Source organism: Centruroides vittatus, unplaced genomic scaffold, assembly GCF_030686945.1.
Source record: "Centruroides vittatus isolate TY-2023 unplaced genomic scaffold, ASM3068694v2 contig_878, whole genome shotgun sequence".
NCBI lineage: Eukaryota > Metazoa > Arthropoda > Arachnida > Scorpiones > Buthidae > Centruroides > Centruroides vittatus.
In genome coordinates this window covers 983,140-1,001,176 of record NW_027122570.1, presented here as the reverse complement: position 1 = coordinate 1,001,176, position 18,037 = coordinate 983,140, and the positions used below count along the sequence as shown (strand labels likewise).

At 24.8% G+C, this 18,037-nt stretch overlaps 1 protein-coding gene across 6 annotated transcripts in view; it reads left to right on the top strand.

Annotated features, from left to right (window-relative positions):
- The window catches only part of LOC136983191 (transcription factor Sox-13-like), a 377,109-nt gene that overhangs the window by 56,687 nt on the left and 302,385 nt on the right, over nt 1-18,037 (top strand). The window contains exon 1 of one of the 6 annotated variants that reach the window (XM_067279850.1): nt 748-801. The exons of the other annotated variants lie outside the window; for them this stretch is intronic. Coding sequence (XP_067135951.1) covers nt 800-801 — 2 coding nt within the window. The 5' untranslated portion in view covers nt 748-799. Of the gene's footprint in view, nt 1-747; nt 802-18,037 lie in introns of those variants that run through there. 6 annotated transcript variants of the gene reach the window in all.

Genomic DNA, 18,037 nt, shown 5'->3' with positions numbered 1-18,037 from the left:
TTTCCGTAAGATAATTACACGGTATATTTAAATAAAAACTATATTTTATTTTTATATGTCATTATATATTTTGCATATAGATTCAATCCAATGTAAATAAAATTAGAAAAACGCTATTTTACTTTTATTTAAATTTATGAATTCCATTATATTTATGGATTCCAGAATACCGGTATAAATGTTTCAATAAATACCAGATTTTACATTACAAAATCTTGTAAATATAGCCTCAGATTTAACCTCACTGTCTTGCTTGAAGGATTTCCTGTTCTTTTTATTATCATAACGTTGTTTCATAGAATATTTTTCTATTTAATGTCATCACATTTTTTAAACTTATTCACATAAAATACTGTCATTAATGCAATTTATCGATGGGTATTTTCATTTCTTGTGAGAACAATTCATATTTATATATCAAAAACTGAAACTATATTTATTTTTTTCCAAATTTAAAATAGAATACATTAAAATTTGTTTTATATTTCTGGAAGAAGTTTAATGCTTTCAATAAAAAGAAAATAAAAATGAATAAATAAATTTATGTTTGATATTATCCATTTAAATATCCATAAAGATGTGGACACATGTTAAATGAATAGCTTCTTTTAATTTTCAAAACAGTTGGGAAAGTGATAATTACATGACATAAACTTTAATTTTTAATCGGTGAAATTATTATTTAAAATTTCTCACTTTATGTTTTTAATTGGAGTAAATATATATTCGTGAAAGTAGGATGTGATAAATGTCTGTTTGATCTTTATAACTTCGGTATTTCTCATTGTGTGGAAGAAAAATGTAAGGCATTAATTTTTTTAATTTCAAATTTTCCTTTAGTTTTCTATTTCTCTCTTCCATTTGTAGAATTAACAGTCGTGACATTACACATTAGGCATGATTCATCTAACGTGTAAGATAATTACTTCAAATGATGTCTTACAAATCTATTTTAAAAGGAAAAATAGAGAATAGTACGATGATTAATTTTTGTAAGCATTTTTACAACTGAAATTTATTGTAATCGGAAATAAAACTGAATATAACTTATTGGTAAAAGTCACATGCATCAGTTGTTCAGGTCTATAAGATTATTGCGTTATATTCACTGATGTAGGAATCTTTACTTTAGTTATTTATTACATTAACTATAATGTTTAAATATTAACATTTATGAAATTATAAACCGAGTAGTATTTAAATTAAATACATAGGAACCAAACCATTAATATGAAGCTTATGTTGTTTAATTTAAGATGATTATTTGACGCTTATTTTCATTACTTGTTTTTAGTTAATGTTAGTTTTGTTAATTGCTTATTATATTTTATTTATTCAATAATAACTTGTATAATTAATTTAACACTAGACTTCGTAAACTATGCATTTCATTGTTTATTCTGTGTTTGCTTGCTAGAGGGAATAGTTCTATGTAAAATATCACTAAGCAAATAAATATATATGAAGTAGACTGAAAATTTTATAATGTAAATATTCTCATAGATGTGCGTGAAAACATTATTATTTTAAATAATTTATAAATTAAAATTTTGTTTATTATAACTTTATTTCCTATTGATTTTTGTCTGGAATCATAATCATTAATGTTTTAAGCTAAAGAAAATTGTCTTTTATTTTTTGTTTCTAAAATATTCAATCTAAATAACATATCGTACATTGAGTTAAGCTAAAAACTTGTATTATGGCTCAAACGTGATGTTGAATCAATAATCATTAATTAAAAATTTAATATTAAAACAGACTTCTAATATTACAAACAAAATTCGAGGAAATTTTATAATGTGAAAAAACTCGTTGGAAATTGAATTTAATCAAGAAGAGTCAAATAAAAAAGAAACATTTTAGTGGTTCACAAACGATTCAGTTAATGCATTTTTAAAATTCTAATAAAATAATCTGGCTAACGCATTGATTGATATATTATTCGATTACACTAACTAAATAAAAACAAAAAATTCACTTGTTTTTGAATTTTTTCACAACTCTTATGTTCTAATCAAGCTGCTTATTTTCCTTCATTTTGCGTTTATTCTGTTTTTGTTTCTCTTTTTATTTTACGTTATTTTAAATTTTAAAAAAATACACAATATAAATAATTGGATCAAAATTTAAACAGTTTCAAAAACATCTTGTGTTGTTCTATACAATAGTAGTTTGCCCCGTAAAGCTATATTCTCTGTATGACTTCAAAATGTTCGACAGAGAAATCAACATTACCTAACCAGATTGTTTTCTTCTGAGATGAACTAGATCTATTACATTTAAAGAAATCAATACCAATATTTTAAAACTAATTTTGTAATACATTAAAGTTTTTATACTCAATTATTTAGCTTGAAAGTTATGTAGATAATTTTTTATCATTACACAGAAAAAATATTTAAAATATTATACAAAATTATTAGCAATCTACCCTTAAACTCAATAGCGTGTTCGTTGCTTGCCAACATCCATTAAAATAACTTATATTCTACTTATTGTTTGAATAATACTTTAATTTTCTTCTGAATAATTTTATTGCTTAATAGTTTATTGGGCGCTTTGTAATCATAGTAAGAAATTTTTAAAAATTTGAAATTTAAGCCACGTTCTATTCGATCACATTCTTTTTTATAACTTGCTAGCTGAAGAACTTTAGTGTAGGGAAAAGTGATTTTACTTTATACGTTTTCACTAAAATTCTTTTAATGTTTAGAATTGATAGTGATTTTGTATGAAAGATAGATTTAAAAGTTCTCTTACTTAACATTCTGTATTTAAAATACTTAATTATTTATTTATTTCAACCAAATATAATTTTGTAGTATATGTGAATTAAAACTAACTAATACAATCTTGATTAAATTATAAATTCTATAAGATTTTTTAAATTTTTTTATATTTTTATATATACATTTCTATTTATCTGTGTAATACATTACGTATTTTATATACATATTTAAGATATTATGCAAATAAATAAAAATTAAAGTAGGTTAAAAATGTTTTTATTTATTTGAAATATATTCTGTAACTAAATTTGTTTTGTGGGTTTGGCATCTGACAAAAATCCCTTTATACAATTAAAAGCATTAAAAAAAACTGGTAATAATTTTAATATTAAATTTTAAATGGAGGGTTTTTTAAATTAGTCCTTGCTCTAAAAATAATAAATTTGGATTTTTATAAATATAATTTGCACTTATGTAATAAAACAAATTATTATTATACAAATTTTATGAATTGGACCGTATTAGTGTATTTTTAATAGTAAAGGTTTGTTTATATTTATTTCCAATTATATTTTTACAATAATAATAATAAAATTGAACTTAATACATACGAATTTAGTAAGAGTTTAATTTTCCTGACATGTTTTACAGTTTGCTGAATTTATATACTGAATTTACTTGTTTCGAAAAGGATGGATAAAAATGTTCAATTTTTACATTACTTGAATATAAGTGTTTTGACTAACTAAAGTGATTGGTTGTTCCAATTTTCATAGATGTAATTATACATCAGCTAAAGCATTAAGGTATATAAATGAAACTAGTGTAAGTGTATTAGTATAAGTTATTAATTGAGAAATTCGATAGAAAGTTCACTTAAATTAGTGGTGTATATTCACGTATATATTTACAGAAATATATCAGATATGAAACAAATTGATTAAGAATCCTGATTTAAGTATCAACGAAAAAATTTTGAGGATAGAAGTGTGGAAATTTTACTTTCTTCTGTGTCCTAATTGTAAATAGAATTTACATTTAATTACTTTTAATAGGAAGTTTAATAATATACATTTGCATATTTATTCATACAATTTGTGCGAATAAATGTTGATGTTTTTAATCTATATGACTGTAGATTTTACGTAGCCGTTATATTAAACCATTTTTCAAACTTTTTATTTTTAATAAATTTTGGGATATTAATACAATAAAATAAGACAAAATTTTATATTTTGCATAAAATATAACAATACAAATCAAATTTAATGATTTTTAATTCCAAATTTATTTTTTCTGCATTGTTTTGATATAACTATTAAAATATACTAATAATTACTAACTCAAACTAAAATTGGGTCAAATATATGAAATTTAATATTCTATGAAATCTTACAGATTACTTGATGAAATTTAGAATTATTAAGTGTTCTCCTTGTTATTATATAAGTTTAAATTTCAATCGATAATTATTTTTATTCGCTATAATTTAACTCTAAAGTCATTTTAAAAATTTTAATATTCTATTAAGAAAAAATAATTATAATATTTAATTACCGTAAAGAAACTAATAGTGTATAGCGACATAAAAACTGTTATTTCACTTCTTTGTACAATATTTGAAGTTCGCTGACCCGCTTGTAAAGTTATCTTTTCAACGGAGTTACATCATTGTAAGAGAGAAGAAAAACATTCTTTAAACATAAATCAGAATGGTGATGATGTAATTCGGTGAATAACTTGTTTAAAGCCTGGGGTGTGCGAGGGAGAGGATGTCGTCTCAAATATAATATTTGCAGTAACGAAAGTACTACAGTATCTACATACGTATTTTCTTAACAATATGGTTGTTGTGCCGAAATCTTATGTTATTGGCAAGAAGAGCGAGCTTTCTGACGTTTCTTGACCTTTGACCTCGAGTTCTTTCATCCCTCTTCCTCACTGTCGGGTCAGAAATCAAAGGTCAGTATCGTGTTGGATGTTTTTCTCAGCCTCCGGCGATTTCTCTCTAAAATCTTATACTATTCAAAACATAAATCTATCAAAAAAAGTCAGTTTTGGTACAACACGTTATCAAATGATATTTTAGAATAGAAAGAAACTTTAAAATGACACAAATATTAAGAAATAGGTTATTGTAGCTTTACGTTATTGTTGCCTTTTATAGCTGTTCGAAAAGCAAATGCTAAAGTTTTTCATTTAATTTTAAAAATTCGAGAAATTCGACAAACTTATTTATTTTTTTTACTTACAATCAAACCGAAACATAATTCAAATAAATACTTTTAAATAAATAGGCTGAAAATACAATAAATTAATATTTTAGAATTTTAATGATATTACTTTAAAAATTAAATATTTCATTTAACATTTACATCATTAGCTAGAATGATTTCTTTAAAAATTTTTAAATATAAAATTTATTAAAAAAATAGTGTATTTAATCATCCTTAAAGGGTTACAAATTTTTTATTATATGAAAAATTACTTTTGAATTTATTAAACTCATAAATTGCTATATAACTAGTTTTACTTTTAACTAAACTTGTTTTTATTAAAGTCAAACATTATGAATTTATATTATATATTAAAATTTTAGAAATATTTTTATATGTATATATTCTTTTAACGAATTTTAACAGAAAATAAAAGTTCATTCAAGTAAAGTATTTCTCACAAGTCAGAAACGAATTCAGTTTATCTGAAAAGACATCTTCCTGCAACGTTTATTATTAAAATTAGTTTCAATCAAACAAATCATGTTTCCTCAATCTCCAAGTTTTCAATTCATCTCTAACGCAACATTCATAAATTTTCAAAGCTTTTAATTTTTGATAATAAACGAGAGTGTTTCGTGATACTATCTTTTTTTTTTTTCCTCTGTAATTTTATACTAGACTGGTTTGTTTCAAGTTTAACCGTTGTATTCCTGACATAAAAAAAAGATTAAATCTTCGGTTAATAATTAATGTTACTGATTATTTCTTTTTCAAATTAGTTTTGTTGCTTTTTAAAGTATATAAAAGGAAAGCGTTAAAAATTAATATTCCATTTTGAAGAGATATTTCAATATTTAATTAAAGGGTTCTGTCAAAATTTTAGTGTTTGTTTATATTTTCCTTTTTTTATATGTCATTTATCAAATTATCTATTATAAATTTGTAAATATAATACAAGAATACGTAATAAATATTGTTAAATTAATGAGAATATGCAATTTCTGAAATTTTGAGTTTTAAACGTTCCAATACATTAAAAATTCTCAACTATAATAAGTAAATACAGATATTTGAAATAACAATAATGGAAAAAATATTAATGGTTAGTATTATGGTTTTACACTTTTATAAATAAATAAATTATTAGTTTGAAATATATATTCTTCAAATATATAATATATAATATATATCATTTTCAGTTTGAAGAATAAAATGTAAGTACTCTTAATGTCTTAATATAGTTTCCTTTATAAAATTTTTTAACGGGAGGATATTGCTTTAGATCAAGTTAAACTAACTTAACCCGTCAAATAATAGAAAAATATTTTATTTTTATTTTAAAGTCATTCGTTTTAATATTTTTCAAAGTTCGTACTTGAAAGTTAATTTTTGAAACTGTTATAAAGTTTTCATTTTAGTGATTTAAATGATAAATAATGAAATTTTTATATGAAGTTTTTATACTTTTATTATTATATAAAGATATTATTTTTTGTCTTATTTTTTATATTTTATTTTCAGTTTACAGCTATTTGAAAATTAAAATGACAATATAATAGCTGTATAGTTAAAACAAATGCGTTCTAAATATCATCAGCGTAATAAAGTTAAGAAACAAATTATTTAAATATGAAAATTTAAAATTAAACATAAACTGTGTTTAATTTTCAAATCTTTCTATAAAGAATTCAATATCGAGGATTTAGCCATAGAAAATTATATAAACAATATTTTATTATAGTAGGGAAGGATCTAGATGGGTGATAGGGACTTTCCCCTCCTCAAAATAAAGCAAAATAATTTCACTTTTAATACGCAATTATTTTGCAAACATTTAGACTGACCGATATACTTATTTGAGTTAATAATTAATTGGATTTATAAAATTACATTTATTTATCTGTGTTTTAGTTGTCAGTTAAGAAGGCTTCCTTCATAAAATTTCTTGATCCCTGAATATAGCAATTATTATTCAGAATCGTAAAACAATAAAAGCTATTTAGCTTTATGATTTTGTTATAGTTTTAGAAGTTAATCGAATTTTTTTATGTTCAATTAAACCTAATGAAGATTTGATGAATTGATATTAACCAAACAATTCAATACATTCCAGACTGATAAATTTGTAATTGGGCTAATTAATTTTTAAGCAGAAATTTAAGAATTTATTAAAATCTTCAATTAAGTTTAGAATATTTAATGTAGAACTATTATATTTTGAAATGACTAGCTAAAGCTGGGATGGGTTGCTATATATTAAATTTGATGGATCATTTTCAAGGTTAACAGGGTATTTCATATCGACCGATTACAATCAATAATATTCAATTTTCAAAATATAAAGCTTATTATTGATATTTTGAAATACAAAATTGCTCTCAGAATGCTTTGTAATCACAAATTTTATGAAAATCGAATTATTACTACATTTCTTTCGTAAATCTCCAAGAAACAAAATTATTTCCAGACGGTTATCAGAAGTTTTGAGTGCATATTCTTGGTTAAACACGTCTTTATTATTCCTCCGACCGCCACTCGGGTTAATAACAAGGTCTAGAGGGCTCGTCACAAATTCTGACCCCACTTTAAATAGACCTGTAATTTGAATATGATGGATGTTGAAGAAGTAGAGAGCACAGGGCAAAATGGATTAGTTTCTCTAGAACTTCCGACTGATGCAGAAGTCTAGCATTTGGTTCGGAAAATATTAGCCTAAATACTGAAATAAGATATAATTGAATAGAAAATTGTACTTTGACTAACATTTAATAGAGGCGAAACTTGTATTTTTTTCGGGCCACTTACATACTGTATGCTAAAGGAAAGAAGGAGCGGTGCAACAAGCAGAAAACATTGCACAGCCTGAACTATAAGCTACATCCATGTCATAAGTAAATAACTCATATACTTAAGTTTACAATATTATAAGTTATTTTAGCATGACACGAACGGAATAAATCCATTCTACTAGATAATGGTTCTTAAGGAAACACGAGTTAAGATGTATTGCACGTACAGTACAGTACGAAAAGTTTTTATTTTATTTATCTGATTTATGTTTACATGCAAATTTAATCGACTAAATGCAATAAATAAGAAAATTAGTAATAATAATTATAAATATATTTTATATTACATATAATAAACATATAAAAAGATTTAATTTAATTATAATGTGTACATAATTTTCTTTGAAAGTATTAATGAATCATTTAAAAATCATAGGCTATTAAGAATCAATCATAACTTAAATCATGATAATTGATATTAGTTATTTTACATATGCAAATAGTTTAAAATTAAACAGATTAATCTAATAATATATATAAATAATAATGGTGAATGTTTTAGCTTCCTACAATGTATCTCATTATAATTTTATCTTTAATGAAAGGATTTATCAGCAGCATCATATAATAAATTAATACAATCTCAGCGGCGTTTTTATTATCACAAATAGAATATTTAACAAGGCAATTATAGTACATCATAAAGTATAATCTCAAAACTAAATTAAAACCAGTAATTTTTCATTCGGAATGTTGATTATTTATTAAGATTTGTAGATTTCAGGCACGATAAATTTTTCCCGTTTATCCATAGACACACTTAAAATTTCCTTTCATAAAAATGACACTCTTCCTGTATGAAGTATCTATTAATTTGACACGAGGGACACTAGCCTAGACAAGAGACCTTGAATATTTTATATCGAGTAGGAAACAAATTTTAAATTTATTCAAAACCAGTCAGTTCGTCGGAAATAGACCTACACAGATTGCGCTTTTAATTTAAAGCCAAAAGATATATATATTTTTAACGTGACTGAAAAAAATCACCAATTTAATATATACATATAAGAAACAATACTTTTATTCATTTAAAATTATTTTATAGTGTTTTTTATTTCTTCTGAAAAGTATTGGTCGCACAAATAAACATTAGTAACAGGAGAGTTATCAAGCCAAATATAATTTTGTATTTGAATGGGACAAACTAAAAATAAATTTATTGTATTTGTGCCAAATTGTTTAATATATATATATCAAATTGTATATTTTTATAAAACTTTTACTTATGTAATATTAGTGTACACAATTAAAATCAGTGTGGAAATATATAAATATCTAGAGCATTAAACAGGTTTAAATTTATCGTCGAAACGTAAACTATTGATAGATCCAGATTTTTTCTAATATTTTTAAATAATTTCACTTAAATGAGAATTTATAAAATTCTTTATTTGAGTTAAGAACGGCCTATTAAAATATATAAGCAAGATATATATATATATATATAAATTAACTCTAAAATAATTAAACAATTGGTTACTTAGTTTACTTGATTAATTTTAATGAAATGTAATTAACTCCTCATCATTATTTCTCATTTGTATTAAGACATTCAAATTTAATGAAGCTGCAAATTACTTCTGAGCTTACTTAAACTTTAGATTTACTTAAACGTTTTCATTTTTATTTTTTAAAAATCCGATGTGCTTATTCGGAGTAAATTATTTGTATTGTAATGAAAGGCTTATGAATTTAAGTAAGGTAAACTACATACTTTATGTTTTACTAGTTACCACATCAGCTACAATTAAGGTGAAAAAATTATATCAATAGTATTTCATTTTCTTATGTTAAGTGAGAAAAAATAAACATATCACGTTCACATCTAAGTTTTATGATTATCAAATTTACATATAGGCTATACTTAAGATCATAATCGTAAGATCAGATTTTGTCAAGCTTTTTTGTAATTTTTACAAACGGAAATCAGTTTTGCAAACAAATGTTACAATAATGAGAAGTTCATAAATATTCTCCGTATTTATTTGTTTTTATAAAAGAGACATTAGAATTTTACATAAAATTAATGTTTTGTTTTTATATTTCCTAATAACAATCATTAATACGTGGAATAAAGAATTTCGCCCCAAAACTACAAAAGTTTATTTATCCCATGTGTTTTGGTATCTTTTGTATTCACCTGTTTTCAAGTAAGACCAGGCCTATATTTCTATGACGAAAAGGGACTTCGTGGGGAGTCACGGCAACCCTATGCTCGACCTCTGGGTGTTTTATTGTCCTCGAGACATCGCCAGGCACGTGAGTTGCGTACGAGATTGTGGTTTTTACCTATTGTCTAGTACTTGTCGACCTTTCACCCCGCCCTCTTCCCTCCAGGTCACGAGGTCAACATCGCTACAAAATAGGGGGTGTAATTTACTATCCGGTTTCCTGCTTTTAATTCTCCTGTCCCTCTCATTCCCCGGTTTACCTGCTCTCTGGAATGTTGTTCTGGTAGCTCCTAAATGAGGGCTTCTTTACGGTATAAAATACATAGAAAAACATCTGTAAGAAATGATTTACTTCATCCGTAGATCCAGTTTGCTTCGAAATAAAATATTTGAAAATTTAACTGAATTCATTATTTTCACTTAAATTATTTGTTATATATAAATTTTATATAACAAATAATGTTATATTTATAAAAATATAAAATTATTAAAATTATAATCAATGTAGATACACGATTTACATTCATAACGACGTCATTTAATTATAGGTAGCAACCTGAACGATAGAGTGGGAAAGATCCCATCTAATCTTTTCATCGATCTTATCCTTAACAATAAATATCCCCCTATAATGGACAAAAACGCTATGATAACAAGGTTTATCGTTTATTATTCTATAATTTACTTATTCTACTTCTTAATTGATTTTGAAAGCTATTCTCGTCCATTTTTGACTCTTTGATTGTAAATATTGTATATTATATACTCACGATACGACATAAATGATTTTATTACAAATAAGGCACTCCAATAATTGAATTTTAATTACTTTAATTTCAGTTATCTCAGAAATAAGATTACCGTGCAAAAGAAATTACGTAATTGTCTCAGTGATGTAATGATAATGGGAACACTTTATAACAAACCTTCTAATTAATGTGACTGGAATATATTATTTTTTAAGGGTGTTTTTATGCTATTATTTTTAGACTATTAAAACCTTTGTTTGTCGCTTATACCTTTGAGTTACGCAAAATAGGTTTGATTACAAAAGAAAGTCGTTCTCGAAACGGTGTACGTCTCAGTGACGTCAAGGTCAAGTGTGGGTGGGAATTAGGAATTTTCACAATGGAACAATATATGGGCGTTATCGCCTATGTTGACTATTTTATGACTGACAATTATTTATACAAAACTTATCCTTTTCTTCTACAAATAAAGTTTTCGCTTGTACAGTAAATTTCATACTGTACAGTACGTTAATTATGTCACCTGCAAACGAAATTCTTCATTATCACAATTATGTTTCCAAATTAAAATTATTGCTACGATTATAAAGCTGTGCAAACACTTGATGAACTGTTTAACTTTAATATATGCTAGGATAAAAACTGAGATATAAGGCTGCAACAGTTGTTAAAATAACACGCGTTACGTATAATACAATCATTTAGTTGGTCATTATAACCTCTCGACAGGTGTTTATGTTGGTCAGATTTACATTCTAAGTTGATCTGCAAGAACTTCTCATTATCACAGCGAGAGAGCTCATGACTCATTACAGTATAATATTCACTGTATTGTTCGGAACAGCCTATCAGACATTTATTGTACGAGGGTAATGATTTTCATTTATAAAATTTGTAAGTATGGTAACTAATAATTTATGTAAATATTCATAGTATGAAAAAATAATTACTAATTAGAAAACCATAAAAAATTAAAATAGAGTTATAATATTCACCACCTTGTAAAATACGTTATATTATTATCGAGTCTGTTGCTTATCTATAATAAATAAATCGTGAAGATTTTCTACTATTGCTAATCACTGTATTGTTATTTTGTCATACGAAAATAATTTATTTCCCGTAGGCCATATCAAACTGCTCGAGGCGATCGTACATTCGGCTTATTCTTTGGGACCTATCCCTGATAAAAGGGAGTTCATAAGAACTCGTGACATCTATTGTGCTGTAAGGACACCAACTTTAGTACTCCGAAGAGAGTCAAGGACAATAGGGGCAGCGTTTATAAACAGAACACGTACTCGTGTTGTCCTTCAACCTGTCAACCCACTTTCTGCCTTGAGGTGGCTCTCCAATCCATCCTTCCGGTCTCTTCCCTCCCGCTCCATCGTTTGTCATCCCCCGGACTTCATCACAGGAAGGGATTCGACCCTGATGGACGCTATCCTATTGTGAACTTAGCTACTATTGTTCCTTCGCCGGATTCTTAGTATTGATGTGTCTGTCCGTCATTCTTTCTGTCCATTTCCCATTGTTCCTAAATGTATGACGTCACACAAACATTCTTCCCTCCGCATAGCTACTAGATTTCCTTCTTTCGTCTCTTTTTGTTCAATTCCGACAAATGGCGCGACATAGAAAAGAATAGGCGCCACAACACTTTTGTTCTTGCAGATTTTTATTGTCTTCAATTTTTCGATGCAGAAATTATACGTTCGAAATAGATAAGTGGAGCAATGTTAATAAGAAAATTAATAATTACTTTGAATGATTAATCCTATAATTTATTTCAATATTTAGTCTCTGGAATAAAAAAATTAATATTTAAATTTCATAAAATGCTAAAAATAAATTAGTATATTTATCTAAAATATTTTTTCTATCAACCTTAACGAATCATATTAAAATTTTTTCTTTCTTAAAAACTAAATAATAATAATAATGTTTACGACCTTTCGAAAGTATATAAGCACTAGCCTTGAGCTACAAATTTAAAGAAAAAGTTAGAAACTAATCAGACAAAAAAATTACCATTCTTCAATTAGTTTGTTTACAGTTTCTTTAAAATTACACAGTACTGAATTCGAATAAATATATAGATAGTAAAAACTACAAATAGTTTTGAAATTAAACGTTCAATAACAAATTAAAGCAAGAAAGCAAATTATTTTCAATTGCAACTTACAATCTTATTTATAAATGGTTTTAAACAAATAAATTGAAGAATAATTTTAATTAATTTCTAATTAAATATGTTAAATCTTAATTCGATTTTAATGAATTGATCTAATACCTCATAATTTTTTTCTTTTATTAATACTGAATTATGAAACTAATATTTGAATGGAAGCTTTCTTCTTAAACAACAACTGCTTATGCCATATACTATTAAAATAGACAAAATAGAGTAAAATAGAAATAATTTTATAATAAAAAATAAATTACTTTTAAATTTAAAGTTAAATATTATAATCATAAAGCTAAAAATTACTTAGCATTGTTATTTGTTGAATACGTAATTAAAGACAAATGTACAAATTGCAAATGGATTGGATATTATGTTTCATATTAATATAATTGTGGATAAAGCTAAAATAGACTAAAATGAGTATATTAATGCAGAAAATTAAACTTTTCAAAATAGATTCGTAATAAATGCATTCACATATGTTAAAAGAGAGAAATTTTAGTCATTATTAATAATTCTATATATATATAATAATTCTATATAACATAATTCTATAATTAGTCGTCTTTCCTAATCATAGCATTATGTTATCATTTATAATTAAATTGTTTATTGGTAAGACCATACAATTTTTTTTATACTCATCATATTTGTAATTTAATTAAATATGAACCGTAAGATGACATTTTAAACTATTTACCGCATAAATTTATTTTATATGATAAATTATCGTCACATACGGCAAATTCATTTCGCACACTTTTTTCTTTCAGGCTTACAAATTCATTTCCATGTGATTAGCATATTATATGTTTAGCTTATTCAAGTATTATTATGTATGATAATATATTTAATTATATGTAATAATCACGTTTATATTGCTTATATTATTTTTTTCGTATACGAAACTCTGCATTTCTTATTCTTAATAAATAAATATTAGCTTATTTACAGATGCTTATATATTCATTATAAAACGATCTTGCAATATGCAATTTTTATCTTTGAAAATTTATCTAATGATTTTTATTAGACCTTTATATAAATTTAACTCAAATATATATGTATATGTAATAGCTTATACTCAATCTATCACAAGCTCCCTTGGATAAGGATCTAACATCAATCCATCATAGAGAAAGAGGGACGTCTGACTTAATCCCCAATGTCATCTCGACGTACGTAGTCGACCCATTAGTAAATGGCTTATTCAGTAGCTATTATTATCTTAGTTCTCAACATATTTCGTTGTCTCCTATTTTTTAACTGATTATATTTATTTATTGATTTTAATGATTATGTATTTTTAAATAGTAGAAACTATTTTGATGGATTATAAAGAGGCATATAGAACATTCACTTTCCAAAATTCAAAGTATAAATTTATAAAGTTCAGAAAGATTGTTTCAAATATAAAAAATAAATTTAGATCTTATACATCTATTATATGTAGCAAATTAAGTAAAAAATAATAAAAATAAAATATATCATCATTGATTATAATAAATAATTAAGTAAATAGAATTAAAAATCATTGACATGCTCTCTTCAAAGATTAATTTTAATTAAGATCTTTTATCAATTTTATATTTATTGATTTCAATTTTTAAATATTAGATCTAATAAATACATAGCAAAAAATTAGATGTGGAGATTTGTCAAATAAAAATTGTATATTTATGCCATCCTGTATTTGAAATGGAACTGTTATAAACAGATAATCGGAAATAGCAACAATTAAAGCTTTAAAAGCAATTAACAAGCTTTAAAAGTGTTTTAAAGCTTATTATATTTCTGCGAATGTATAACTATAAAGTTTTAGTTCTTTTAGATTTAAAATTTCCTTTCAAATAGATTGTACTGTACAAAAGCTATACAACGTAGTGAAATCTGATAAGCTTGCTACTTTGTTGGAAAGATATCGATATTCTTGCTTGAATTTCTTAACCATGACTTCCGAATTTCTGCCCTTTCTTAACTGTTTCTTTTGCTAAGTGTTTCAACAGATTTATTCGTTTTTTACGACTATATATAAATTATATTATTAAATGTAAAATACTAATAATGCATAATAAAATATAAACTATAAATTCATAAATAAACATTCAAGCTTTCCTGCTCGTTTTAAACTATAAAACTAACGCAGCTATTTTAACACGAACGTAGCTAAATAATGCAAATTTAACGCATTTAAAAATGTACTGAATATATTTATACTTTAAAATTATCGTTCAGCACATATTTTAAACCTTATTAAGTTGTTATTTTAGATAGTTTTAACAATAAACAGTTGTTTTTTTATAGTCGTGTTAGATATAAAATATTTACATTACAAATTACAGTAATAAAAATGAATCTGAAAAAGTATAGTCTTTCCTTCTGATAAATTAAATATGTAATATCTGATAAATAATAAAATGTAATCAATCAATTTTATAAAAAAAAATTTAATTTGCATGAATTTAAATTTCAAATTTATGCCTCAGCAAGTGTACAGTACATTTGGCACTATTCCAAAACCAATTTATGTGTCTATTAATTTAAAAATATTTAATTAATAATAATTACGTGCATGTGATAAATTCAATACAAATAAAACGAAGAAACAAATTTAAATTAAAGTTAGAAATTTTAAAAGTACTTTTTTAACGTCAAGTAATTTTACTTTTTTGTATATTAAGAGCTTTATTGTATAATTTTTCTTAAATATATATTTATCTTTTATTGGATAAGATTAGATAAGTTTTATAAGTCTTGGAGACACGATATAAAAAATTATGTTACATATTTCTCTATAACCAGATATACAATGTCTATATCTAGATCTACTGTACGCATGTACAGATATACAATATACATATTACTTTAAATAGAAGCACGTGTTAAAATGTATATGTATGTCATCAAGAAGACTAAATGCCAAATTAAACGAATGTGTCATAATAATTGTTTATTGGTTATAATATGTTGATTTAATTTCACTATCACTATTGCGACGTTTAAATATTTTTAAAAATTATTAGTAATTATTATTATATTTTACTAGTACGATGTATTAATTAATGTAAACGATACTTTAAAATCATATAAATATGTTAATTCCTAGAAAGGAATTTAGTATTTTTTTAATAAACGCTTTTACTTAACTGGCTTTGTATCATGTCATCAAATTTTATTCACTTCTAATCAAGATAGAAGTAAGTCTGAAACCTTGAGGACACCTAAGTCCAATGACGATGCATTTTAATGATGTATTAGGGGTAAATTTAAAAAAAAAAATGTGAGCATTATTTTGAAGAATACTGAGAATATGAAATAAAATAAAAGTAGCCTTTCGTATTTTCTATTTTTATTGTTTTCATTGATTTGAATTTGATTTTTGTTTTGTTCTGAAACTAAATCATTAGTAAAAATTTTTTAAATATTAGTATATAATTTCAATTCTTTCATTAAAAATTCGTATTTAATAAAGACATTAATAAAAAGACATCAATGAATAATCGTCTCGTTTCTTAAATATTAATATTTTTTTATTTTCTTAAATACTTTTATTTTTAAAGTTAATTTGAAAGCATTTTTTCGAAATAATTTCAGATATTATTTACTTGTCTTTATAGTTTTTCAGTTGTTTAGAATTTTATATTACCAGTACCTTTTTATTTTGCTGTTGATTCACGACTCATATATAGCATTAGATAAATAAATTTCATGAGTTATATAATATTATATTTATTAATAAATAACTTTAGAGATTATATCAAATTTATAACGTTCATCGTATACATGTTTCATTTTTATTTTTGTGAATCTCTCTTTCTGTTTTTGTTTTCGTTTGTTTTGATTTGGCTTTATTTTTTATTCTCTTTTAAAAATATCATTTCTTGTGTATTTGTCTCATACATATTCCTTTTCCGAAATTTTTATTAAGAGGAAAATTCATAATTATACACTTGAACAATGGAATACTTTTTGGACTAACTGTTCCAAAGGTATTATTATTAAACAGTTTTGTGTTTAATAATAACAGTTTTATTATTAAACATACATTTTCCTAGTGTGGAGAGCAGACTACAAACTTCAATTAAAGTTAAATCTTTGATTGAAGTTTGACCATGATAACTGGCAAAGTGTCAATTAGCAGATTTTGTATTTTGTTTCTGTGACTAGTTGCATAGAAAAAGTTCAACATATGTTATATGAATGTCCTGTTTATGAGTATAGCAGATTCATTTTAAAACTGGAAATTTCAAATCTAGATTTAAAATGGTCTTGTCTATTTGATATGTTAGTTCAAAACCTGTATATACTTTCTTTTTAACTTTGCAAAGAAAATGTAGAAGAAAAGAAAGAGCAATTTTTCAGTTTTATGTATCGTTCTTATTTAACCCATAACAACTTGTAATTCTTTCTATTACCCTGATGTGTTCTCTACACTAACTCCGTAACTTCAGTGTAATACTTCCAATGGAGTGGAACACTTGTTAAATAAAAAAAAAAGATGTAATTTTATTTTGTATTCTTAAAGTATGAAATACATCTCTTTTTTATTCTTTTCATCCTATGAGCACTAAGAGGGTCTTTTAATAGAGCCCATCATAGGTTCAGCTAAGCCTACAATGGTGAGGTCGGACGTTGAGGAACGGGCCCGACATATTTGAAACGGACCAACCCCCGAAAAATTCTATGGTTTATCGACCCGTCCGGATTCGTTTCCGCATCCGCAAGAGCGGTAGGCTGACATGTTAATGGCTCGACCACTCGACCCTCGTATGAAATATATCAGGATTCGAAAGTATGAAAGTTTAAGTAAATTTTAAGATTATAATATTAAAATTACAAATTTTAGTTTCAGCATTTTTACAATTTGAAATGATATCAATAAAATACAGATATTATTTCAAATTATGACATGTTTATTGTTTTTGCAAAATAATTTGATTATTATCCTCCTATATCTTAATAATTTCTATACTAAAAAATTTTATTTTTCTGTAATGAACAACACATTTCCTAACTTATTGAATGTAGTCTCTGGTTGATTACATAAAACAATATGATTATTATATATTCACCTGAAGTACGATTTAATTCTTGAGTTCCACTATTTATATTCTCTTTCACAATAT